A 26,406-nucleotide genomic window follows, 5' to 3' on the forward strand; every position below is an offset into this window, starting at 1 on the left:
TCATAGGAGCAATGGCTTCTTCAAGGCTATCCTTTGCTTGATTAAAGGCTTTCTCGGAGACATTAAATCAAAACATTTATTAGAAGAACAAAAGGAACCAAACAAAGACAACACTGCCTACAACTATTGCAAGTGGCCTAGTTGGGTGTGCTCCCCAACCTAGGTTTGAACCCCGAAGCTGTCAAAGTGGCCAGACACTGTGCTGCAATGCACAGTTGGGCAAGTGGCCTAGTTGGGTGTGCTCCCCAACCTAGGTTTGAACCCCGAAGCTGTCAAAGTGGTCAGGCACTGTGCATTGTTGGGTCTAAGAAGTCTTTGGGTTCTCTTTAACAAAATCAAAAAAAGAAAAGAAAAAGACAACACTGCCTAAAACAAACCTACAAAGAATGACAACAACCCAAAAGGACATCCAAAGCCTTCAAAAACCTCATTGCCACAAGAACTGTCAGACCCCATGAAAGTAGTAATATTGCAGAAAAACCCCAGTACCTATATTAATAACCAACACCAGAGCCCCCTGGCCCTTGTAGCTTCTTCTCTGTTTCTCTCAGAGCAACGCGTAATGCCTAGTTCTTCTAGCACTAAACCCAACTCAGACACTCTCTCTCTTCATACATTGATTTGATTGATATTGATATTGATAGATACGTATAGTGAGGATGGTTAGAGCAGCTGGGAAGCACACATCGGCTCGTTTGGTCTTGATTTGCGTTGGCCTTCTGGGTATTGCTCTCATTGCTGATTTCCTCTGGGCTTCTTCTTCTTCTTCTCGTTTTGCTCTCATTTCCGCCAATTGGGCTCCTCCTGTTTCGGTACTCACCCCCATCATAATACCCAACAAGGTTTGCTTCCCTATTATCATACTCGTTCAATTTTCTGTCTTTTCAAGCTCCTTGTTGCTGGTGGCTTGAGTTTTCATCTGGGTTATTGTTTAGTTTGGGAGTAACTGTTGGAATATGAGAGTTGGGGTTTTGGTTGATTTGCTGAAGCTCGTTGTTGCTAGATGATTAGTTTATGTGGGTTTTTGAATGGGGTAATGCAGTGGCATAGTCACATTGTTGCTGAATTTTTCTGCTTTGATGTGACTTCCTATCTGGGTATTGTTGGTTTTTGACGAAATGGTTGAAACTGAGGAGAAGAAAAAGATTGGATCTTAGTAATTTGGGCATATTGGAAACTATGAATTTGTATGAATGCTGTTATTTATCTTGAAGTTTTGGAATGCTCCAGTCGTTCCGTTGGAAGTTTATATATAGAAAAGCAAAGTGGAGATACAATGCATTTGTTCTAAATTGCTTATTGGTTTCTTTCATTGTGGATATGAGTAAATTCTGGAACTATGCTGAAAATGAATGGCCCTGTTATTCGAGCTTAATGCCAATAATTGGTTGAGTACAACCACTTTCATGAACTAATACACTGTCCTTTTACTTACGTTGTAGAATATTTTTCCTGTTATGCTTTTGGTGGCAAGTAAAGCTGTAATTTATCTTCGTCTCAGCACTAAATATTAACAATTCTTCATTTAACCTACAGGGAGTTGACAGTCAAAAGAACAATACGCCTACTGGGAGGGTTTTGTCTGCAACTTTTGCTGATTTGCCTGCACCAGAACTAAAATGGGAAAAGATGGCTGCCGCACCTGTGCCTCGTTTGGATGGGGCTGCTATACAGATTAAGAATCTTCTATACGTGTTTGCTGGATACAGTACAATTGATTATGTAAGACCTTATCTTGCTCGATGACCTGTCTTTACTCCCCCCCCCCCCCCCCCCCTCCTCTCTTATTTTAGTCTAGCTATCCATCATAAATTTGTTAGGCTATGACTTTTTCATGATCAGAATGGTTTGTTAATAACAAATTTGTTAACTAATTTGTCAACCAACTTTCAAATCTGAGCAGATTGCCTTTACTTAACTCTGTTGCACTGACAACTACAGAGTCCTCTAGCATATTCTTCTCTGGTTTTGGCTAATTAATCTATGGGATCCTATCTTTAAAATTTGATTTCTTTGTTCATTGCACTATACTGAAATGGTTTAGTGTACTCAGTTAACTAAGTCAATTGTTGATGTTTCTGTGAAACTGACTCTTAAAATAAATGAATGATATTCATTGGTTTTATTTTTAAGGTGATGTAACTTTTAAGAAGTGAAGATTGATTAGTGTGTTGCTCAGTAACTCAATATAAATATTGATACTATTATATTGGTGGCTAAATGTCTAGGGTTAATAATATATTACAAACGAAATAATGCGACCATGTAGAAAAGATTGGCTCTCCCTTGTAAATTGCATGTTAATGGGCTTTAATGCTTTCTCTTTATTGTTTACTTTAGGTACATTCACATGTTGACATCTACAATTTCAGTGATAATACATGGGGAGGAAGATTTGATATGCCGAAAGAAATGGCACATTCTCATCTAGGAATGGTAACCGATGGAAGGTACATATACATTGTCAATGGACAGTATGGGCCACAGTGCAGAGGGCCCACATCTCATACATTCATCCTTGATACTCAGACAAAGAAGTGGCAGAATATGCCCCCATTACCAGTTCCAAGGTTTGTGCCTTAATAAGATTGCATGTAAAGCATTGTATGTTGCACTAGTTCCCCCCCAAAACACACACACATACACAGAAACACCATTTTGTTCTTGTTGAACTATTTTTCTGCCGAAATTTAGTTAAAATTAGAATCAGATAGCTCCGAGTTTATCTTTGTTTTTTATGTAGATTTTTTTCTTGCCCGTTGAGAGTGACAGATTTTGTGCCTCACCGTCGTTGTAGTTTTCTGTCTGTGAATGAGTGCCATTTAGCAGTGTCATTATCCTCCTATTTAGGACATCTGCTCATACTAACCATTTGTAGCCCAAATAATTCTACAGTTTTCTATTGCAGCCCACACTTTGATTGAATAGCTTGAACTTGGTGATTTTCAGGTATGCACCAGCAACTCAACTTTGGAGAGGTAGACTCCATGTAATGGGCGGTAGCAAGGAAAATCGACATACACCTGCAGTAGACCATTGGAGTCTTGCTGTAAAAGATGGAAAAGCATTAGAAAAGGAATGGAGGACTGAAGTGCCTATTCCCAAGGGAGGACCTCATAGGTCTGTTCACCATCTAATATCTGCTGCATTTATGTTTCTAAGCAATTGATGATGCCATTTACCTTGAAGGTGGTCAAATTACAATTTTTTTTTTTTTTTTTCATTTTGAGGAGACAAACAAAACTTTTACCAGGAATTAAACATTCGAATACAAACTGTAGTGAGAAGTATGACATCAGTACAATACATCTAAGACAGATATAGAGATTCATCCATAACAGTAGCCCCGTCAACATTTAAGACAGATGAACTAGGAAAGTGGCTGGCAGTTGTTTGATCCAATAGAAAATCAGAAAATTAAAATCCCCATATCATATATATTGAAGTTTTGTATAGAAGTTCTATTTGCTGGTGTGAGTACTGTCAGCAATTTTTTTTCTGTCCATTTACACATCTGTTACCTATTAATTCCAGGTTTTGTCTTATGCAAAGCAGCTAAGATAATCACTATAGGTGTTTAGTTCAGTAACATAAAGAGAATCAACTATACAAGTAAGAAGCCCTTCTTAGAATGTATATAGTCCAGAACTCTGGGTTCTGTAATAATGTTAAAATTCTGATGATAGAATTACTTGGTTTCCAACAATCCTGAAGAATGTTAATGGAGCTACCTTCCCTAGGATTTTGTTGTCAGTAGCATTTGGCTTTGAAACTGGCTTTGAGTTTCAAAGCGCTGCTTAGAAATTGTAGAGTTTGTAGAGAAGGGGACAATAAAGGTTGCTTGTTGGGATCTTTGGATTTTCCCAAGGAGATCCAAAATTGGATCCCCTTCCCGATCATAGAAGTGAAACATTACAATATTGGACAGAATTACTTCTGTAAATACTTGTGTGCCTCAGGTGGTCCCTTTCTTTCTAAGATGGTAATTTTTTATGATTTTTATCCCCAACCCTACACACTGCTTTGTATCATAGGCCAAGGGAGCATAAATTATTATGTCAACTTTTCTATGCTAAATGAAGCAAAGCGTCTTGTATGGTAAATCCCACCAACTAATCTCACGAAAGTTCTAATCTGAAATTGGTATCTTCTTGTAGGGCTTCTATAGTTTATAATGATCGTCTTTATGTTATGGGTGGTCAAGAGGGTGATTTCATGGCAAAACCTGGATCACCTATTTTCAAGTGCTCACGTAGGAATGAGGTAAGAACATGGTTTTTAATGTACCTTTGTTGGATCAATCATTACTGGGTTGCCTTAACAACAATCCAGTGTTTATGTTGGTTTTTCGTGCTCTTTTATAGTAAAGTTCAAGAAATTCTTTATTGGTTAGCTGCTTACAAATTTTTATTTTATTGATGTATTGCATCATCTATCTGTTGGACTGCATAAGATCTATGATGGTGTACCAAAAAACATGAAGAATCTATGATGTATCCTTAGTGGACTTAAAAGATTTTAATCATCACACGCTGACACATATTGCATTCACCTAGTTAGAAGCATGTGCATTTGGAATTGAACCCCATCAATTACTTACTTGAGGCTTCAGAGCCCTATACAAACATCGAGTGAGTAAAGAAATGTCCAAAAACACAATAGGTACTCTTATAGAATAAGTTTCATTTGTTATTTCTGATCATTTCAGGTTGTATATGGCGATGTTTACATGCTGGATGATGAACTGAAGTGGAAAGTGTTACCTCCTATGCCTAAGCCAGATTCCCACATTGAATTTGCTTGGGCTCTTGTTGACAATTCTGTTATTATTGTTGGAGGCACAACAGAGAAGCACCCTATAACTAAGAAGATGGTTTTGGTTGGAGAAATGTTCCAGTTTAACTTCGATACTCTGGTATTGGCTCTTTCCTCTTGTATTTTTAAGATGCCAAACAAAATAATTATTACATCTTAGTTGTTTACACACACCCACACAATCAGAAACAGAAAAGCCATGTCTTCAACTGCCTCCTTCTCTTTTTGTTGTTTATTAAATAGAAATATACAGGAAAAGAAGGTAAAAGAAGCGAAGGGGCATCCAATCCACTTACACTAGACATTTACTCGTGAAACAATTACTTAACTGTCTTGGATCGTTGTTACTGACGAGTTACAAGGTTTTATATTGAGGAGACAAATTAGGTGGGCTGTTAGAAGTTAGAACAACAAGACATCTAAAGGACTATATCTCCTTTTAATATTATACAGAGAATCTAAGGAAATTGAGAGGCAGTTTATTATGAGGCCGACAATTTTGCCCGGGAGAACTCCCCCCCCCCCCCCCCCCCCCCCCAAAGCAAGCACCTCCAAAAAGATCCATGGCATGAGACAATTTGTGGCTTAACCTGTTGACCAACATTTGTGAATACGATGGTAGTTTGTTCTGCCGAACCTGTATAACTGGATTTACATCAATTAGCAAACATGCCATAGAAGTTGGTTGTCAATTAGGTTAACTTTTCTAACTATTAGTGTTTTGCATGCTATATCTACCTTTTTTTTTCTTTTTAGTGGGTGCCAGCGAATTCTAATGCTGGTTCTCTCTTAATTTCTTTGAGCTTTGATAATTTCAGAACTGGTCAGTCATAGGGAAACTGCCATTTCGAGTTAAAACCACGCTGGTAGGTTTCTGGAAAGGGTGGTTGTATTTCACATCAGGACAGCGGGACAAAGGACCAGAGGATCCAGCACCAAAGAAAGTGATTGGAGAACTGTGGAGAACAAATTTAAACCTGGGCTCCTGATGGTTCCTGTTGGTTCTTTAGAGTTTCTGCCAGTCTGACCATATGTATATCATAGCAAATTCAAATATGTTCTTGCAACAACTCTAATTACTTTTATATGATTCTTTTGGTCTTTCACCTACTGTAATTTTAATTGTTAAAAAGCACACCTAGATCTGTTATTTGTATATCAAAATTTTCTTAAAGTATCAAAATGTTCTATGGATCTCAAGACTCTTGATTGTTCCAGAATTGGTATGACTTGTTCCGGAATAATAGACCATGGTCTAAAATTTGGATTTTGAACCTATGAGTGGAGATAGCCTTATGTCTATAATTTTGAATAATCGATATTATAGAGGCCGCAAGGTTCACATCACTGATATCATAAAATGCGTGGGATAAGAAAAATAATCGTTACTAAAAAAAAAAAACAAATTCATTAAATGGGTCGTTGCCAAAATTTCCAAATAGTTGATATGAATAATAGTTCCATATTGACCGACAGGGTGAGGAAATGGCAAATACAAATGGAGTTGGAATTGATCAGCTTTGCCATAGTCAGATGATAAAAAGTTATTTGTTTTTTCTTAGAGCAAGTTCAGCCGTTGGGTCACCGGGTCACCTACTATTCACTGCTTTTTAGTGTATATTTTCATTCTCTGGGTCACGAAATACACTGTGCTCGTGACCCAGAGGGTGAAATTAACACTAAAAAGCAGTGAATAGTGGGTGACCTGGTGACCCAACGGGTGAACTTGCTCTTATAGTCTCAATTCAACAGACACACCATGTACAAGAAACGGTGAAACAAAATGGCATCCATTTAACTATTTACCGTTGCTCTAGTTATTTTCATCCTCCTCATAACTGAAGCACAAGCTCCACAAGGAGGAGCTCTCCATCAAACCTCAGCCCAGCTGGGTCAGCAGGTTGAAGTAAACCATCCACCATTCCGCCAAACATAAACACGCAACGCCTAGATTGATCTGCACAGGCACGATGAAATGACCGGCAGTTGGGTATATGACCCTTTGTCTTCAATCTTTTCCACATTTTTGCAAATAAATGCATAGAGTTCAACATAGTTGGCTGCACCGTAATGGAGGGAACTGCAGTAATGTCTAAAACCCAGAAGTCATTCTTCCGGTGTCTATACGAGTCTTCCCCTCCACATATCAGCAAACGACCTCCTAAGATGAGTGTAGCCGAGTGACCAACCCGTGGAAGGGAAACTCCTCCAGGAATATTTTGTAACTCGTATAGTACTTGTAACCATTGTGGATGACCCTCACAAATATCCAAGAGCCAAAGATCATGAAGCACATCATATCCCAATCCTCTTCCTCCAAATAAAACAGTTCGGGTTCCCCCAATGCAAGTCAACGTGTGACCCGAGCGAGCTGGGGGAGATGGCTGAGTAACGATTTCATACCAAGTACCAGTTCGAAAGTTTTCTGAGAGTTCCAATACCCATGTGTCACTCAGTCTCACACCAAACCGCCCAATTCCTCCATGGATAACCATCTTTCTACCTTCAATGCAGCATGCCGCATGAGCTCCTCGCTGGGGAGGTGCATTGTCCCCCACCACAAGCAGCCTCCAGGACAATGTGATACCAAGGTTATCATGGCATGCTACTTGCCCCACCCATGTATCGTTTTGACGGTTTCCATTGTCATTTATTCCTCCAAATAGAACAAGAAAATCATCAATTACAGCACATGTATGCCCAAATCTTCCACTTGGACTGCCCGAACTGATCCTCTGCCACTTCAGCAATCTCTGAAAATCATTACCCATGTATGCCACCCATGTGTCATCTAGATGGCGTCCTAAATACAGCAAGCAATGGAATATTAAAATAAAGTACAGAACCAAGAAACACAAGCATGTTAAAACTAGGAAGAAATGAGAAGACAATTCATTTTTCAATAGTTAGTCTTCTAAATTTCCATCAGATAACGTAAGTGCGGAACAAAATAAATACTTCTAAGATTGGCCTATTCTGATATAGCTCGACTGTCAAGGAGAAGTCTGTTTTTATTCAGCCACAAAGATTCCAGATTAGTATTATTCATGATGAAAACTCTAGCTGTGTGAACAAAAAGGATAGATTACCCACATAAGTTTGAATGACTAAAAAAGAAGACCGCAACCACTATGTTTTTAGTCTTATATCAGGTGGTTTAGAGCTCAAGTGTATGTAGTAAAGGTAGAGAGTTCATAGAATTACTACACTTGTAAATACACATGTCTACTGTAGCTTATTCCTTTCCATTCTTTGTACAATTTGATTTGCTTATAGGATAGAAAAAACAAGACTGCAGAATGACAGTTGTGTTACAGTTGTAACTTTAAGCATCTCCTCAGTCAACCAAAACATGTCAGCTAAACTAGCATAAGAATGGACATGAGGCTAAATGTAGAAGGAAACAAGGTTCTAAAACAGTCTGTGTGCCAAGTAACAAAGCAACTAGTGTGAATGCAGACTATCCCTGTGTTTATCTATTTACTCTCAAAGACTCATATGAGGCAATTTTATTGGCATGTTGAGGGTCATTTTACACAAAATGGTACATTCTATATGAATGCATAAATTTAACTCCTACAGTCTGAAGTACTTCGAATGGAAACTAAAATTGACCCCTATCAGTCATTTGGTCAAGTACAACCCACAACATCTCTATGGATGGACCAGCATGCCTCCAACCTAGGAGAGCCAGTAGATGATATAGAACAAGCAGAACGGGGTGCACAAACCAGCAAGACTCCATGCCCTATTTAGGTGCATACACTAGATATGACCATTTACTTTATGACTGATAATATGTTACTTAGAAGCTGGTATTGCTTTTATCTAGACATCGGATTATAAATTTCATTTGGAGCACATATGGTTCTGCTTCAGGACGTGTCTGATCTGTTTTTCCTGTCCTCAGTCTCTTCAATTTCAGCGAGCATCCAGCAGCCTGGTGGGGATGTTTCTTATCATGTCATATCTCTTCATTGTGTGCATTCTAATTGTTTTGAAGCATTTAGCTGATATACTTACGAGGCTTTTGTTAAATTTCTCTATCAGTATGTCCTAGCAAGTTCAGTTCCACTCCGATGGTTTTAAGAATGCTATAAGCATGATGCTTGTCTACTTAAAACCAACAATCAAACTAAGAATTGGACTGTTAACAACCAAAAACTGAAGCTCAAGAAAATCTGGAAGGAACTTACTTTTGTCATAGAGGAAGTTCAGTTCCACTCCTATTAGAGATATGTTCACAAAATAACTAGAAGGAACCGACTTTGTTAACTATTCTCGAAACTAAACATGTCATAGGATGTTCAGTTCCACTCCTGAGATTAGGGATGCTAGAACTCCACTAGCATATCATCTACTTAATCCCAATAGAAGATAAAGTTACTTAAGGATTGGATTGAAAGAAAAAGGAACTAACTTTCAGCATAGAGAAGAAAGCAAAATATACTACTGACAACCAGAAACTGAAATCTCAAGCCAGTCCAGCAACATATACAAAGATATCTATACACCCTATAATCAATATGAACCAACCATCAAAACCAAGATCATGAGATATTCAGAAATGAAGTAAGAAGATACGGGCAATTCTAAATGAGGTTAAGTGACTGACCTCCCTCACAGCCACCACCAAACAAAACCAAGCAATCAGACACAAAATTGAGGGAATGAGAGGCCCTGGGAGTTGGAGACACCAACTCAGCATCTGGATCAGCACACAATCTATGGCAATACACAGAGTCAAACCCAGAAACTTGCTTGTAAATCCTCATCCAAGGCAACTGCTGATTAGAATTTGAAGCCTTGATGGCCTCAACTGATTTGGTGCCCCAGTCCCTGTGGCATATGTACTCCCACAGAGTATCAGAAGCTGTGAGAGCTCTAAACTTCTTGCAAGTCATGGCAAAGCTGAGAATAGAATCAACAGGGAGGAGTAGCAAGATTGTGAAGAGGTGGTCTTGGGCTATTTGGGTCAATGGAGAGCCATTGCAACTGCTGCTGGTACTGGTTTCTGCCATGGTGGGTTGTTTTTTTTGGCTATGATTGTTCTGGAAGTGAGCTCCAAAACTGGGCTTCTTTGATCTGTTGTGGAGATTGTTCATGGCAAAAGGGAAAGGTAAAATGGGTTTCTGTTTTGTTTTGTTTTGTTTTGTTTTGATTCGATGGTGGTGAAGAAGATGGTAAATTTTCCATCTTGAGAAGAAGTTGGCATCTAGTGCCCTGTTGTCTTTGTTGTCAAAGTTATTAGCTTTTTTCAGTTCATCAAACTAAAGTTCTTAGCTTTTCAAATTCACTCCAAACACGGTTCAGTCGGTACGGTTGTTTCTAGGAGTTACTTTCACCCAGAGTCACAAGACAAGAAAAGACTCGCGATCTTGGAGACAAATCAAGGGTCTCTTTTCCTTCTCTCCTCTCTCGTGTCTTTTCCCTATAAAACGAAGGAAGGATCGGGTCAATATGCTCGGCAAAAGCTTAGTTATAAAACGAAGCCACTGAAGATAAACACAAAGTTATATACAATCGAGTAATAAAGAAGAAATATTCGTAGATTAGAAGGATAATGATCCAAAAATGGTTGGAGCAAGTATAGGCTTAAGAAGACTTAGAAACGATGACATTCAATCTTTTTGAATTATTTCGGCCAATAATTAGATATTGTAACTTTTTAAACACATAAATTAAGAAAATCATGATACACATGCAAAATAAATAATTAACATAATATATAAATATGAAACACAAATATGAAACAAGCCTACAATAGGAGTCATTTAACAATTTCTTCAAAGAAATAATAAAGAGATTTCTAGAGCCAACAAATTCATCATCATTCACCTATGAAACATTTCCATTTTTCTCCTCAAAAAAAAAAAAAAAAAAAACATTTCCATTTTTGACATGTTCACACATGTGACATGCTTAGAAATCTCCAGGTTCATATATGGGGATATGTTTTATCGCGTGTAGAGGATAATTATCTACTATTCCACCTTTCACACCATGACATGTGTTATATGCCATGTGGGAGGCTGATTAAGTGAATTTTAAAACACACACACACTCTCTCTCTCTCTAAGAGTTAGATTTGACATGCAAAAATTTCCTATATTGGAAATTTGTGAGAAACCATTCCATTTGTCTTCATCGACACAAATGGCTCTTGATGTGTGTATTCATTAGCTATAACAGAATAATAATGGAGTGGCTTGAGGGCCTGAGGTTAACAGCTCGTAATTATTAAATAAAGTATGATGGGCAAGTCTATACATATTGGTGATGAATCCATGAAAAATCCAGACATTTTAACGTCATGGAATTTTGGTGCTACCATAAGTGTCCACATCAAGATTGTTGCATGGAGTTGAAGCAATAATCCAGTCCATTTTAGTGCATCCCTCATCGTTATTCAACATTTTTGAACCATTTCGGCCAACAATTGAATATTGTAACATTCTAAACACATAAACTATATAAGAAAAATATAATACACATGTAAAATAAATCATCAACATGACATACACAAATATGAAACAAGCCTACAATGGGAGTCATTTAACAATTTCTTCAAAAGAAATAGTAATGAGATTTCTAGAGCCAACAATAAAACATTTCCATTTTGGAGGCTGATTTTTATACCTCGTACGGACCAGTCAAAGTCGGTGAATTTAAAAACACTCACGGACTCTGAGAGTTAGATTTGACATCCAAAAATTTCCTCTTTGGAAATTTGTGAGAAACTATTTGTCTTCATCGACACAGATGGCTTTTGATGTGGGGCCGTATATGTTCATAGCTATAACAGAATAATAATGGAGTGGCCTGTGGTTAACAGCTCGTAGTTATTAACCAGAGTATGATGGGCAAGTCTCTCTGTCTAAAAATCCAGACATTTCAAGGACATGGAATTTTGGTGCTACCATAAGCAAGTGTCCTCATCAAGATTGTGTCGTGGAGTTGAAGCGAATCCAGTCCATTGCTCTAATTGCCGGCAAAGTTTTGAACTCGCATGGATTAAAATTTGGGGGATTGAAAAGACATCCAACATGTTGATAGTCCATGGCTTATCTATTATCCTAGTCTTCCAACAGATATCCATATGATGTGACTCTGGAAATATTTAGATTATTATAAGAAGGAAGAGTTGTTTCGAGTTTTGAAGAAATTTTTGAGATAAAAATTAGAACCGATACATTAAATTTGGTTCGGTTTTGAATATTTTTATGGGAAAAAAATACAAAAAGTACCCGACCTTTGGCCCATTAGTAACTTTAGTACCTGACAAAAAAAAAATATCACTTTGGTGCCTGAAGTTCGGACCCCGACCCAATATTAATACCTAAAACACTGTTGGCCGTTACGGCGTTAGCCATGTGGCAAACTTTTAGGGGTATTCTCGTCCCTTCACTCAATCTCTTCTTCTTCCTCTTGCTTTCTTCATCTTCTTCTTCCTCCCAACTGTTGAATATCAAAGCGCAGAATACAAGGGCACCCAATCATGTTTTTCCTTCATTATCTTTTTCTAATTCATGACCAAACTCAACTAATATCACATTTCTAGTAACGCACTTAATCCAAGATTATAACAAGAACCCAATTTTCATATTTTTCGGTTCTCAGTATAGCAGCTAATCAACATGCCAATCTCATTTTCCAGCATAATCAATCAAAATACAATAGAGCCAACAATAATCATATATCCACAAACCCATTCCACTTCTGCACCGAGAAGAACAGTTGCAATACACATGGAGTGTGAGAATCGAAATTTACCTTCATTATGTTAATCATGGGTATTGCTACTGTGTCTAGTTTCGAACACAATCACTGAACAGGAAGCTTTCTAACTTCGAAGCCAACACCTTGCTACCATCCAATCACGCTCAGATTTGTACTCCACTACACAGATTCTTAAAATGAACATCACCAAGCAGTTCTTCCTCCAGAATGCCAATCAACGTCAGAAACAAACCAGAAACTCGGCCGACAATACCCCAAACAACAACTATATCAAAACTCAATGACAAATCGAAACCAAGGACACCAACACATAGAGTATCAAAAGAAGATCGAGTTTTATACCTCACACACCGTCAACGGTGAAGCGATGAAGCCAGAAAAGCTACCGGTGATGGTACTTGTGTCAGACCCCGAAACCAACCAAAACCTAGTTAATCAAAACTTGATCGAATTCAAAAACCAGTGATACCCATCATGTAGAGCGTGAAGTGGGAAGAGGAGAGTGATTTCTATACCTCATGCATCCCAATCAGTCACCGAAATTCGTCAAAGAACAACCGAAATTCGTCGAAAACACAAAGCTTTCCGACTTCAATTCCTTTTCCTGAGTTGCCGGCTGGACGATCTGACCCCAGAAAGACGTCGGCGATGAGGAGAGGAAGCTATTTGTTCAAAATAGCAAGAAAAGTCTTCTTCTTCCTTCTCTTCCACCACAAATTCGTCATATGTTTCTGGCAAAGGACTGTGAATTGCAATGGGAGATTGAGCATTAAGAGTTGAAAAGAGGGACGATGAAATTGGGGAATGAAGGTGAAGCAATGGGTAGTACCTGGCTCTACCACAGACCCAAACTCGTCCGATTTCAGATTCGAACTCCTTCTATGGCCGCCAAGTACGAACCTCTTTCTTTCTCTCTCAGCCTTGTTTCGGGTGAAGTTTGAGCGAGGGTTATGGCGACGGCGACGGAGAATGGTGGATTGTGAGGCCAGATATGATTGGCATGGTGTGGGTGGCTGGATTAGAAATCTGAGCTTGAGGAAGAAGAAGAGATTGAGAGAAACAAGGAGAGTTGGGAGTAAGCAGAAGACGAAGAAAGTGAGAGAAGAAGAAGAGATTGAGTGAAGGGACGAGAATACCCCTCAAAATTTGTCACATGGCTAACGCCGTAATGGCCAACAGTGTTTTAGGTACCAATATTGGGTCGGAGTCTGAACTTCAGGCACCAAAGTGATATTTTTTTTTTGTCAGGTACTAAAGTTACTAATGGGCCAAAGGTCGGGTACTGTTTGCATTGTTTTCCCTATTTTTATTGCTAGAAAGAAATGTGTGTTACTCTTCTTCGAGCCCTCGTCATTGAGACTCCCATGTTGCATCAACAGTCTCCAACTTGATGACTTCGAGTGCATACAACTTGGAAGGTTTCATTTGCGCACAAGCACGAGCAACACATTTCTGTGCATTCCAAACTAATATAACGTTGCACATCAATTCTATTACAACTCAATCCTATAGGTTAAGAACATAAATATGTTGATGAAAACGGATGTGGTTATTTCTCTCAAATTTCAAAGGAGAGCGACTCATTTTCTAGTCACCATCCAGGTTCATCAGTTCACTGAGAAAGACGGAAAACAAATGCACCATAAGCAGTCCCCATCTTCGTTTCTACAAACTATGCACTCGGCCTTTGTTTATAAGTTTTCTGAGAGCAGCCTTGGCTTCCTCTAATGTCTCGACAGAATGGCCTTCTTCAAATGATAGCCTCTGAATGTTGAACTGCAAAAATAAAAAGAGATGCTAATCTTAGATATTGAGTACAAGAATAGGCTAATATCTGATATTTAAAAAGTTGCTACTTTAGCCAACTACCTGTGCTCCCTGACGGACCCGAATATCAGTCCCTTTGCTGTCTATAGAGATGAAAGCAGCATCATCCACCTCAGATTCAAGGGACAGTAGCTCTTTTAGGGGCTTCGAAAAGATTGCATTAAGTTCCTGTAAGCATAAACTGATTTAAGTCCCAGCTGCCAAGGGAAGAAAAGATAGAAAGAAAGCACCAAATCTTTTTGAACAGAAGCGATATGTGAAACCCACAAGTGGAAAGCAAATTTCATATTAAAGACTCCATATAAGAATACTTCAAGATGGCACAGAGAGAACAAGCAAAAGACCAGCATGCTTTCAGTTGACCAAGATCTTTTGAGAGAATATATGAAGCAAGAAAGAAAAATCCTTTGCACCCTAACATGCAAATCAATTTGAAGCCCTTCTTGGTCTTTCAATTTAAACTCATTCTTTGTAAAGATACTTCAAATTAATATCACTAGAAGTAATAAAAAATATCAAAAAGCTCAACTTTCTCTCTAAGCAGGAAGACAAAGCATTCACCTTCAGGTTTTGCTCCCCTCCATCAACTGCAATCTTATCAGGCTGAAGGGCCTCGTATTCTTTCACATCAACCCAAGCGACAGTCCCAAAGCCACCAATGAAATAAATGTCACTGCTAGTATGAAATAAACAATATAAGATCCAGCATGCCAAGCAATGCATTTACTAGTTGTTAGTTGTTACAATTAATTGTTTCCACAAACACAAAAACACAAAAACACAAAAACACAAAAACACAAAAACACAAAAACACAAAAGAATTAACAATGGAGATCTGCTTCAACACTGCAGACTTCAAAAATGAACAAACAACTATACATTTGGTAAATAGTAAACAGGACCTCTTACAATTAGGATCATTCTTGATCTTTCTTTTAGAAGCCCACAAAAGGTTTCTGGTCCTACGTTATTTATTTAACTTTTTTTTTTGTCAAGAAATATTGAAATATCAGATGTTATAAACTCCAACTGAATAGTCAAAGGAGCTTAGCACTCGGTGGTAGAAGGAAAGAACCCCGAAACACAATAAAACTATTCTAATAAAAAAATAGGCATTGTCAGGTAAAAAAAAACAACCACATACAACCAATTTGACAATTACTAGAACAAAAACCAACCTTATGTTCTGCATCCTGAAGTAGTAGAAATTTCCCCATTGCTGAGAAGGCCCCTGTTGATGTTTTGCTATGTATTGCTTATGAGCCCATTCCTACAAACACAACAAGATCTGATGAATCTACCACCATAAATAAGCCTCTATTGTCTAGATATGCATTATCTATTGTAGAGCATACACATATAAGCTAAATATGCAGTAGCAACAGCTGCAAGATCAAACTTGTTCTTGCAACTCAGACTATCGATGACCAGATTCATAGGCCCAGCTTGCCAGCCAACAATACAGTCGATTCTACTAACAAATTAAGTAACCCAACCCTGAGCTTAACTAAACAAATGTCTGATTTTAATTACTATCTACCATGCTAATTTTCTAGATAGGACAGAGTAGATTACACTCTTCATTAAGATGCCATTTATGCCTACAATGAGAGCTCCATACAGGGCCAAAACAAGCATAAGGAAAGTGACATATTCCTTTGAGATATATGCCAACATACAATGAGAGCCCCATGCAGGGACAAAACAAGCATAGGGAAAGTTTCATATTCCACATAACCAGTAGGGATAAGGGAAACAAAAGAATGCTAAATCGCCATACAACCCTAGTACGTCCTTGCCTTTTGAATTAAAATTTTACCTGCTGATCCTCTGGAAGTGGGTAGACATCACCAAAAATGGTTACCCTTGCATTTGACAAGCCGCTCCATCCAGGAATCTAGAAAAGGAAACACTTAACAAAAATCAAATGGAGAACAAAGAGCCTAATACCTCAACAATATATATATATATATATATATATATATATATATATATCAAATTACTAACCTGCACAACAAGCGTGCATCTTGGATCAGCCAACAAATTCCGTGTGTGGATGGCCAATGGGGAAAACGAAAAGATAGGATCTGCATATCATGAATAATATATTGGTGATTCAGAGGTCCATCATAGAGATGAACAAGATGGTATAATATAGAGAATTACAGACTTCAAACCAGAAAATGGATTACAGACTGAAACTTCCACCAACTCAAACAAAGACAAAACACTCTATTATAAAGACAGCTCTAAATAATGTGTTGTATTAAGTTGAATAAACAAAAGTAGATGGTCAAAATAATGCTCAATAGTTCCCCCTGATCTGTTTGTAGACCACCTGAACTTCACATGCACTTCCTTTTTACTGACAAAGGACTATAAACTGTTTAATTAAATGTATAAAATTCAAGAACTTACGGCCCATTGAATCAGGTGCAAAATCAACCAGCGAACCAAATGGATATCCTTCTCGTCGATGGTGCATGCGTGACATCACAGTGCACAAATGAGCAAATCTGGCCTTAAATTAGGAAGCAAGTTGTACTCAGTACTGGTAGCTTACATAATAATAAGCAACTACCTCATTAATTTTGTTCAGGTGAAAAGAAATGATCGAGCCTTCAAAATGAAAAAGTAAAAAGGAATAGAAGAGCAACAGGAAATGACATTACCTGCTCCATAAGATTGCGTACAGCTAGGGACGGACGAGGTAAACCATGAGCTGAAGTTGCACTCTGCACCCCGCCAGAAATTGGAGTCCTAAAGAGCCCAGCTCTTGTTCCTCCTGCTCCATTTGCAGAATGGGATGTAAGAGAACTGTCTACATTAAATGCCTCATCCACATCCTTCTCACCACTTTCACGGTGATTTAAATTACCCTTCATCACAAAATACAGGTCATTAAAACTCTGAAGTAGCCATTTGATGCATCCACACATTACTACCTAGTACACATAATAACAAGCAAATAGAAGCAGAATATGATCAGAATCAAACTTCCCACGAATGTTCTTCCACATGTTCATTATTCCACACAACGGGTACAATTCTCTAATAGTCAAAACAGTTTAAAGCTCTGTTAGCTGCTAAAAATCAACTAATTGCAATTTCAAAGTTGCAGCCATTGTGGAATCAACTAATTGCTCTACATGAAAAGCTCTCACTCTAGAGAGAGATTGTCTGGCTATTGCGGGAGAATTTGGTGTGTCACTAGTCGTCGGAATATCTCTGATTACATTTAAGCATCTAGGCCAGTTTTGTTTGCTTTTGCTCTCTAAATTTAAGCATCAGTAACATAACCTATCCAAAACTAACAGAGCAATATCAACATTAAAATCGTACTTACCTATGAAACAAATAGAGCAAAACACATAGATACACAATTGGAAGACAAACAATCACACCTGAGACAAAGAGAGACTATCTAAGCCAAAGCCACTACTGAGAGGCCTTGCATCTTCATTCTCGCCGGACCCAGAAGCCTCGCCGGAGAGAGCTTGAGCACGGAGGCCGACAAAATGGCAGCTTTGGCCGATTTTGAGAGACCCAGTTCGGTTATTGGGTGTTCTGATTGAAGTAACTGGGTTGTTGTTGTTGTTATGAAGTGGAAACGTCTCGGGTATGAACACAGAGCTTGCCAGGGCTTCCATGGATTGAGTGGTAGAGAGAAACCAGAAAGAAAGCGACTTTAGTCCCAAGTCTTGCAAAAGATTTCTACTTTTTTTTGTTTGTCAAGGCTAGGGGTGGCGATGAGAACAGTGTCTAAGATTCTGTGCGCCTTTACTTTCGAAAAATATAAGAAATCAATTAAAAACCTAAAAACCTTTTTCATTAACTTTTTTGTTTATATATTTATCATTCGAAAAACAAAACAAAAAACTTTCATATATTTATAACCAAAGTGGGTATCCGTTTATTTTCAATTGATTTATGGTAGGTTTTGCCGACCAAATTTAGTTGATATATAATTAATAGTCTTATGATAGGTTTTGACAACGGAAGTTACGTCGGTTGGCCATAACATGAGTTAAGGGGTTGTTAGGTGGCATGTTTGATGACATTTACGCTAGTCTATTTAGTCCCTCGTAAATGCTATTTGAAATTGTGTTGTGCAGATAAAGTTTGGCAGGATCAATGGCATGTCATCGCATATAGCTACGGCATTGCCCTACCCTTTTCTTGGCGTGTCGTGTCGTTTGAAGATGCTCGAGAAAAGATATTCAACTTTTCCATGAGTGCAATGAAGTGCTCATTGTTCTTAATCCATATTAGCTTTACATTACTCTACTGGCCGGATAGATTTAACTCGATGCTTTTGATATAGGGATCCTTGAAGATGTCTGTTACTCGACATTGCATTACTTGATTTTATATGTACAAACTTGCACAATTCAGCATGTTTTGAAACAGACTGTACTTGCAAAGTGGAAGGGAAATATGTAATAGGACAACTTTCAACAGAAATGGCAAGTCACATTATCATGATATTTGTCCCCTCTTTTCGGCCTAATATGCTTTCATTCTCCTTCTCTTTCACTTGTCACGATATCTTTCCAATCGATAGAGGTCAATTTTCTCATTTTCCGGCATGAAGAGACATTTTGATCTTTTTCAAGTCTTACATTTTCTTCTAATAGATAGTTGCTAATAATTTCCAGGGTTCCTTATTGACATTTTTTGTTGCTATGATTAAGTTCCATCAGGAATGAGGCTGTGACCAATGTCAGTTATGTTTGTGCAGTATGATTATGAGGATTTTGGTGCCTGCCAGAGTATTTTCGCAGCTGGTACACCCCAGCCGGAAAGTATGTAAACCCATTTGACATGCTCAAGTTCATACCTGTTTGTTTTAACATGCTATATATATATATATATATATTCTTTTTGCAATATGTTCCTTTGATATTCTAGGAAATTTTTTATTTCCAGTGTACTTTCATCTCACTTGATGAAAATACATCAAGGAATAGAGCTAACTCAGAAGGATATATTGTAGAGAAGCTTCAAGGGAATAGGTCTCTCAAGAAGAATGTGCAGACCTTGAAACTAGTGGAGAGCAGATGAAGGCTCCACGTATAGCAGTGTATGCAGATGGAATTCAGGAAGGTCAGAACCTTGAGACTCTTTATGGGAGTGAGAGAGAACCTTTTGGCAGTTATACCAACCGGTGAAGATCAACGAGTTGATCAAGAGGAGAATATGAAATAAGAGCTAGTGCAACCGGGAAATCAGATGTGTCAGTTTCAGGAGAAGACAGCAATGTAAGCAACTTGAAAGCTGACATGACAAACCCGAAAAAACACTACATTTTCTCAAGAACTTGATTGTTCATGTGGTGAAGAAAATCATAATGATAGAGAGGCAACAAAGCTACAGGACATGATTGTGAAGACTATTGCGGAAGAACATCCAAATCCTCTCTCAATTGCATGTGCTTAAAATGAAAATTTCTTATTAAAGGATTTCATATGACTTCTTAAGCTTTTGTTTCCTATAATTGTTTAAACTCTAGATAAAAGGATTTTTTTTCACTACTTAAGAGTTGGGTATTGGCCTTGCTTAGTCAGTCGACACTCTTTTAAGTTCTGTTTTATGCTGCATAATACATATCCAAAATCAAACTTTCACTCGCAAACAAGTTTGACCTAAACAGTCTATCCAAATGCAGGTGTTAAGAGACCAAAATGGACGATTATTCCAAGACCAGCTTCTAATTAAGGAGTTGAAAAGGAAATGTGTCTCTGGTGATATAATAATGCTGCCTAACAAGTAAATGATGGTACTCCTCGTTCCATGTGTAAGTTAAGTTGAAAGTGTTCCTGTTTTGCCTAAAACTACAAATAACATGTTCAAACTTGGCTCTATATGTAATTTGTTGTTATATTTTATTCTGTAATCCAATTAAATTAACAAACTGAAAACTGATCACTAGCCTAAATTCCATATTATATTGAAAGATTTTCAAGAATTTGATTAATCATACTTACCTAATCTCTCTCTCTTTCTTCAAGTCCCTTTCGAATGGCCTGCCGAATGAAGAATCAGTTCCTTCTTTTGAAACTTATTCTAACTTTGAAAAGATCTACCTCTCATTGTTTTCAAGCCAATCAAACTTTCACCTGGTTTTCACAGATGTCTTGCCCTTCTTTATTTTTTGGTCCAACAAGCACATCTCCCAACCTTATTCACATAAACTCTTCCCCAAATTTGAGGTCTTGTTTCAAGTTCATAGATATAGTTTTTCTGTTTCCAAGTGTACTGTTAAAGCTCTGCCATCGATCTTTGGTATTTGTTGCACTTAAATCAGTTCCACAAACTTATACTGGTTTTGAAGCCTTTATGCGTCAATGGCTTAGGAGTTAGAAAGAACTCAAAATTTCCCAATACAGTGCTTAATTTTGGGATTTGGATTAGGTTTGAGGCTTTTACATTATATTAGAAACATTTCACCCAATTAGCACTGAGCTTCAGAATGAGACAATCATGCTCAAACACTGTTACTTGGTGTTCAGGCTTTCCTCTATGGGTTCTGGTACTTGCAGCTACTTCAGTGTTGCTAGGAGCGTTATCTATATCATCTCAAAGTGTGTTCTGTAGAGTCGGCAACAAGTACCAAATCTCAGAGAGGGTCCCATTAAAAGGAGATGGCAACCCTCCTGTCATTGCTTATTGGATTAGCAGTACTAAAGGAGAGAAAGGTGCGAAAATACCAAGGCTGTTGAAGGCAATATATCATCCAAGAAACCAGTATCTGCTGCAACTTGATGCTGATTCATCAGATTACGAAAGAGAGCAGTTGGCTCTTTATGTTCAATCCCAAAGGGTGTTTCGAGCCTTTGATAATGTCAACGTTGTTGGACAAAGTTATGGAATCAACCAGATGGGTTCCTCTTCTCTTGCTGCCACACTTCACGCTGCAGCATTGCTTCTAAAGCTTAGTGCAGATTGGGATTGGTTCATCTCATTAAGCGCTTCTGACTATCCCCTCATGCCTCAAGATGGTAAGTGCTATCACATCAAAATTATGCTCAAAAATGATTAAATTATTTCCACTGTCACTCTAATTACATGTCCTGATGCTAATCAAGCCAAGCCTTGAAAGGTCTAAGAATTTGAGAATCTGTTCTCGCTTAGAATAGTCAAATTTGCTTCTCACTGAATCCTTAATCACTTTCCATGCACAGAATATCATGTAAATCCTTAAAAATGTCAGTACTGCGCAATTAGATCTCAGCTTCTATCATAGCAGCTTCAATAAGCCTGTCACCTGTTTTTCCATAGAGTTTCAAAGAATGCATATATTACTCTGGAACTTCATGATTTTGGTTTAGAAAACCACCTTCTTTGGTAACATCTGGTTTCTCATTTTTGTTCAGATCTGCTCCATGCTTTGACTTCATTGCCACGGAATCTCAATTTTATACGTTTTACTAACAAGACTGGATGGAAAGAGTAAGTAACAGTCTTCAGACATCTCCCAATATTTTGTTCTTTTGGTCAATATTTACCTTTTCCAAACCTCTAAATGGAAGTTGATTGGGTGCAGGCAGAAACGTATTGAAAAAATTGTTCTAGATCCTACTTTACATCTTCAGAATAGTACTCCAGTCAGTCCACTGAACTATTCTTTACATGAAAGAAGAGAAATCCCTGATGCTTTCGATGTATTTGGAGGTCAGTTTCCCTTTCTTTATTCCAGTAATGGATGTATCTCATAATTCCAACTATCTACAGTGTCGAAAAACAATTTGGAGATAGTAATGAAGTGTGGAACAGTATCATGAATGTTCTTGGGATTGTGAAGTACAGGAAAAGAGCATTGTCCTGACATAGCCTAGCTAATTTTGTGAATTAGGTTCACCTTGGGGGATTCTAACTAGAGATTTCATGGAGTACTGTATCCAAGGATGGGACAACTTTCCTAGAACGTTACTGATGTACCTCAGCAATGTGGTTTACCCTCTTCATTATTACTTCCACACAATCATCTGTAACTCATCACTCGAGTTCCAAAACTCTCTAGTAGACAATGATCTAAGCTTCATTGTTTGGAACTTAACTGCATTCGGCGAAACTCAAGTCCTAAATATGTCTCACTATGATCGAATGCTAGCAAGTGGAGCAGCTTTTGCAAGACCGTTTCACGCAGGTGATCAAGTACTAAACAAGATCGATGAGAGCGTTTTGAATCGCTCTCCCAAAGGGTTGGTGCCCGGAGAATGGTGCCTTGGAGAAGGGAAAAGTATGAGGGTGGAGAATTCAACAGCTGATCATGAAGAGCTCTGTCCAACCTGGGGTAACATTAACAATGTCAACCCGGGTTCTCGTGGCATTAATCTTGCTGCAATCTTGACCAATCTTGTTGTAGAAGGGAGATTCACTACCAGTCACTGCCAAGAACACTGGTAATCAAACAGATTAACTTTTCTACAACCATGAAGAAATTTTTTTGCCTAATGAGTTTTAATACCACATTATGGTGATGGGTTTACCGCATTTTTAATTGCTTTTGAGCCTTTGAAATTGGAAACTCAAGCTAGCCTATAAATTTGCAAACGGATGATAATCTTTGATTTTTTAGAATTATGTAAGAGAAATTTTATCGCACATTCCAATTTTTTTGGTCTTAATTTTTTCCCATAAACTACCTATTTTGCCGCAAATCCACCTCAACCACCACCTCATGCATCGTCTTCTTCCATGAACCAGTTCATCGTCATCTCTCACAAAGCCACTTCATGTATTCATGTTCATCATCTTGGTTCACATTTTTGATGATTTAAGTAGATAAAAGGTAACCGAAGAGAGGAAAATCTGATTATTACTTTATGAAACTAAACAAATTTGAGTTCATATTTGGAAAGACTCTCACCTCCTATGAAATCTGTTGGAAGCCATGTAAAGGAATCCAAGCGACCTTCTATATCAACTATTATTTATCATTCACAAATCATGATTATATCCAACCACATGACATGTCCTTTATTTTATTATGCCATTGTTGCAATCTTATTCATCACTGCGCATAAATCAAGGCTTTTAGGAATTGGATTGTGTTGTGAATTTTATCAAGGGAACAACAAATTGAAATTTTTGGCATCTAGAATGTAATTATTATTTTTTACTTTTTTAAAAATTGGTCATAGGGTAAAAGTAATAAAAAAACTTTCAAAAAATAGGAATGTGCATTGAGTAATTGAAGATGTGTGAATAAAATCTCCCATTATGTAAAGCATTTCTAACAGTATAAATTACTTTTTAATTAAATTTAGCTAAAGTTGTGAAATATAACAATGTTGCTCCAGCAACAGTAGCTATTAATTTGTAAATGATATATTATGTTTTATTGAATCATAAACTAACATGTGGACAAAAGATGAGAGATAAATATAACTTTTTTTTTTTAAAATAATGGGGTTTGGAACCCAGTCAAGCTGGAAGGCTCATCCTCACGCTCATATTATTATTTATAATATTTTTTTTTAGCTATACAGGATTCTCTAGCGGCATCTCCAACAGAATACTTATTACAAAAAAAAAAAAAAAAAAACTAATTTTAGGCTAAGTTTGATCTCCAATAGACTAGCTAAATAAAAGCTAGATTTAACTTTAGTTAAAAAAAACCTAGTTATATTTAGCTAGAGAGGAGAACAAAATAACTAGTTATATTTAGCTGATGGCTAAGTTTGAAATCCGAGAACAAAGTAACATCCATGGACTAAATATTTTCCACATATTGGCATTGTTATTAACCATGGCCCCACCAGCTATCTTTGTCGATATCACATTCCTTCTCTTTGGTCTATACCTCATTCGTTGGCACTGATTTAACTAATGACATATAATTTTTTTTATATACGAAAAGACTATAATTTATAAATGGAACTAATGACATATAATTAAAAGTTGAATTTAACTACTCCGTTGGAGATATTTTAGTGCCTGATTTCTTCAATTTTAAGGGCCTCGTGTGAACTCGATTATGTACTTCAAAGATAGAAAGAGTAATTATATGAGAACCTTAAGTCAAAGCATCTTTAGTAATGCTAGCAATTTTTAAGTCAAATTTTAGTCAAAGTAGTTAAAAAGTCATTTTCGCTAGCCACTTTAGAAATACGTCTGCATAAATGCTCCTCATTTTAGCTAGTTTTGAATTTATATTATTTTTCAGATGAAGATTAAATAGTTTAAATGTATTTATAAATTACATAAAATAATTCAAAATGAATGTATTAAATTATAGAGAGCATTATCTTGCTCTCTATATTTTTGAGCGAGATAGCTAAAAATTATAATGGAGAGCTAAACCCTAAACCATAAGAGCATTTTTAACAGACTCTCTATTTTGGGTTCTTAGCTATTTTAGAGAGCATGTTTAGTTTTTAATCTATTTTAACAGCTGTACCAGACTCCTAAGTGGCTCTCCATTATAACTTTTAGCTATTTCGCTCCTAAATATAAAGAGCAAGATGAGACTCTATGATTTAAAACATTCATTTTCAGTAATATGTAATTTATAAATCATTTAAACTATTTAATCTTCATTTAAAAAATAATATAAATTCAAAATTAGCTAAAATAGATATCACTGATGCAGACGTATTTCTAAAGTGGCTAACCAAAATGACTTTTTAGCTACTTTAGCTAAAATTTGACTCAAAAATAGTTAGCATCGCTAAAGATGCACAAAGTCAACCACGTGGTGTGGTGTGTTGGTCGAGCGGCCTAGTCTGGAACCCCTAGGTCTAGCGTTCGAATCCCAGCTCCACCCCGTGGCCAGCAGATTTGAGGGACCTAGGTTGATTAAACACCAAGGTTCGTGCGTCTGCGATGCAGTGATTAGTCCGGCTACGTTGGAAAAAAAAATGCACAAAGTCTGATACAGCTGCTAAAATATATATATATATAAAGCTAAATATGTTCTCCAAAATAATTAAAAAACTAAAATAGAGAATCTCCAAAATAAAGATGCTCTATATGCCACTAGCTTTTTATGAAAGAAAAACCATAAATTATATGCTAGATTAAGCCCACAAAATAAATCATCCATCAACATTATGACTACTGGTTCAGGTGATGAAACAAAAGTCCACTACTCTTTCTTTTCATTGGATTCTTGCAACAACTTCCAACTGCAGCCACAATTGTTACTTCCTCCACCACAAACCCTTTTGAATAATGCCTTAACTTTCAGAAGCATCATATAATTTGGTCCTCACATTTGTCATTATTTTTCAAGAAATATCTACCATAGCTATAATTGTGACCCTTCTTTATACTCAAATTATGAACCTAGCCAGCTACCTAGCTAGCCCGTTATTTCTCCAACTCGCCAATTTAGTATCCTCAGATCTTGTGGTTGCTTAACATAATGATACATGGCGAATTTACCACCACACTGGCTATGGAGATTTTTTTTTTCTTTGCTTCTCAGACAAGATTTGCAAGTTTACTTGGCCAGGAGTAAGTTAACTTCTGAGAAATGATTGATCGATACTTCGAAGCGAAGTGTTCAATGTTTGAGGAATGTCAACAAACTTGCACCTACCCCAAACATTTTTTTTTTTTTTTTTTGACATTTTACCCCAAACATCTTATACGATCGACTTAAATATGATAGAGGGCATGATCGAACAACTTATTTCTTCTATAAGCAGAAATGCTAAATATGTCGTACATGTAGTCAAATTGGCTTTGATTATATATGTACGTATGAGAAACATTTGCTTGGATTAGAACAGAAGAGCGTGACGGAATCATATTGTAAATGTATATAGCTAGATAAATGAGAGTCATATTTTCTTTGAAAAACAATATATAGTATCACGGATTCACGGGCCAATTTTTTGACGTTGGAAATAAATTAGGCAATAGTACTTGCTAACTTTTATCATGAAATATAAGTCAGTCAAGCTGTAACACTTAAGAACAATACAATACACACACACACACATTATTAGATTTAATTTTAAGAGTTGAGATTAAAACACATAAATATATAACAGCTAATAAAATTATAATATA

The 26,406-nt window shown here is 37.2% G+C and overlaps 4 protein-coding genes across 8 annotated transcripts; 2 read left to right on the forward strand and 2 right to left on the reverse strand.

Moving 5' to 3' along the window:
• The first annotated feature begins 437 nt into the window (after positions 1 to 437).
• On the forward strand, positions 438 to 6,009 carry LOC133725615 (kelch repeat-containing protein At3g27220). Its single transcript, XM_062152947.1, has 7 exons — positions 438 to 842; positions 1,537 to 1,722; positions 2,341 to 2,570; positions 2,950 to 3,120; positions 4,158 to 4,263; positions 4,709 to 4,915; positions 5,634 to 6,009. The coding sequence occupies exons 1-7, from the start codon at positions 660 to 662 to the stop codon at positions 5,802 to 5,804; spliced, it is 1,254 nt and encodes a 417-aa protein (XP_062008931.1). The 5' UTR covers positions 438 to 659; the 3' UTR covers positions 5,805 to 6,009.
• A 225-nt stretch (positions 6,010 to 6,234) lies between these two features.
• Positions 6,235 to 13,648, reverse strand: LOC133725616 (F-box/kelch-repeat protein At1g51550). Of its 4 annotated transcripts, XM_062152951.1 has the most exons (6): positions 13,385 to 13,648; positions 13,071 to 13,297; positions 12,898 to 12,982; positions 12,589 to 12,820; positions 9,431 to 10,246; positions 6,235 to 7,618 (listed from the first exon to the last, which is right to left on the reverse strand). In XM_062152951.1, exons 5-6 carry the CDS (start codon positions 9,918 to 9,920, stop codon positions 6,648 to 6,650), a joined length of 1,461 nt encoding a protein of 486 aa, XP_062008935.1. In that variant the 5' UTR covers positions 9,921 to 10,246; positions 12,589 to 12,820; positions 12,898 to 12,982; positions 13,071 to 13,297; positions 13,385 to 13,648; the 3' UTR covers positions 6,235 to 6,647. The 4 variants fall into 4 exon arrangements, with proteins under 4 accessions (XP_062008935.1, XP_062008932.1, XP_062008934.1 ...); XM_062152948.1 differs by having other exon boundaries at positions 12,589 to 12,982; XM_062152950.1 differs by having other exon boundaries at positions 12,898 to 13,297.
• Positions 13,649 to 13,993: 345 nt separating this feature from the next.
• Positions 13,994 to 18,148, reverse strand: LOC133725617 (uncharacterized). 2 transcript variants are annotated; one of them, XM_062152952.1, is made up of 9 exons: positions 17,787 to 18,148; positions 17,055 to 17,261; positions 16,801 to 16,903; positions 16,390 to 16,469; positions 16,202 to 16,279; positions 15,561 to 15,652; positions 14,944 to 15,058; positions 14,425 to 14,550; positions 13,994 to 14,331 (listed from the first exon to the last, which is right to left on the reverse strand). In XM_062152952.1, the coding sequence occupies exons 1-9, from the start codon at positions 18,030 to 18,032 to the stop codon at positions 14,221 to 14,223; spliced, it is 1,158 nt and encodes a 385-aa protein (XP_062008936.1). In that variant the 5' UTR covers positions 18,033 to 18,148; the 3' UTR covers positions 13,994 to 14,220. The 2 variants fall into 2 exon arrangements, with proteins under 2 accessions (XP_062008936.1, XP_062008937.1); XM_062152953.1 differs by having other exon boundaries at positions 14,944 to 15,055; positions 17,787 to 18,146.
• Positions 18,149 to 20,484: 2,336 nt separating this feature from the next.
• Positions 20,485 to 23,158, forward strand: LOC133742609 (beta-glucuronosyltransferase GlcAT14C-like). The gene is made up of 4 exons (XM_062170302.1): positions 20,485 to 21,383; positions 21,759 to 21,834; positions 21,929 to 22,056; positions 22,238 to 23,158. The coding sequence occupies exons 1-4, from the start codon at positions 20,855 to 20,857 to the stop codon at positions 22,789 to 22,791; spliced, it is 1,287 nt and encodes a 428-aa protein (XP_062026286.1). The 5' UTR covers positions 20,485 to 20,854; the 3' UTR covers positions 22,792 to 23,158.
• The last annotated feature ends 3,248 nt before the right edge of the window (positions 23,159 to 26,406 follow it).

This window comes from Rosa rugosa, chromosome 1, assembly GCF_958449725.1.
Source record: "Rosa rugosa chromosome 1, drRosRugo1.1, whole genome shotgun sequence".
Lineage (NCBI taxonomy): Eukaryota > Viridiplantae > Streptophyta > Magnoliopsida > Rosales > Rosaceae > Rosa > Rosa rugosa.

Bases quoted from the DNA above. Each gene is read 5' to 3' on its own strand.
- LOC133725617 (XM_062152952.1), bottom strand. From the start codon at position 18,032: ATGGAAGCCCTGGCAAGCTCTGTGTTCATACCCGAGACGTTTCCACTT. The intron at 16,280-16,389 runs GTTAGTAATTTG...TTCCTTTTCTAG, and splicing joins GATGCACGCTTGTTGTGCAG to ATTCCTGGATGGAGCGGCTT. The intron at 15,059-15,560 runs GTTGGTTTTTGT...ATTTCATACTAG, and splicing joins TTCAGGATGCAGAACATAAG to CAGTGACATTTATTTCATTG.
- LOC133725616 (XM_062152951.1), bottom strand. From the start codon at position 9,920: ATGAACAATCTCCACAACAGATCAAAGAAGCCCAGTTTTGGAGCTCAC. The intron at 7,619-9,430 runs GTCAGTCACTTA...TGCTGTATTTAG, and splicing joins TGGTGGTGGCTGTGAGGGAG to GACGCCATCTAGATGACACA.
- LOC133725615 (XM_062152947.1), top strand. From the start codon at position 660: ATGGTTAGAGCAGCTGGGAAGCACACATCGGCTCGTTTGGTCTTGATT. The intron at 843-1,536 runs GTTTGCTTCCCT...TTTAACCTACAG, and splicing joins CCATCATAATACCCAACAAG to GGAGTTGACAGTCAAAAGAA. The intron at 1,723-2,340 runs GTAAGACCTTAT...TGTTTACTTTAG, and splicing joins GATACAGTACAATTGATTAT to GTACATTCACATGTTGACAT.
- LOC133742609 (XM_062170302.1), top strand. From the start codon at position 20,855: ATGAGACAATCATGCTCAAACACTGTTACTTGGTGTTCAGGCTTTCCT. The intron at 21,384-21,758 runs GTAAGTGCTATC...ATTTTTGTTCAG, and splicing joins TCCCCTCATGCCTCAAGATG to ATCTGCTCCATGCTTTGACT. The intron at 21,835-21,928 runs GTAAGTAACAGT...GATTGGGTGCAG, and splicing joins AACAAGACTGGATGGAAAGA to GCAGAAACGTATTGAAAAAA.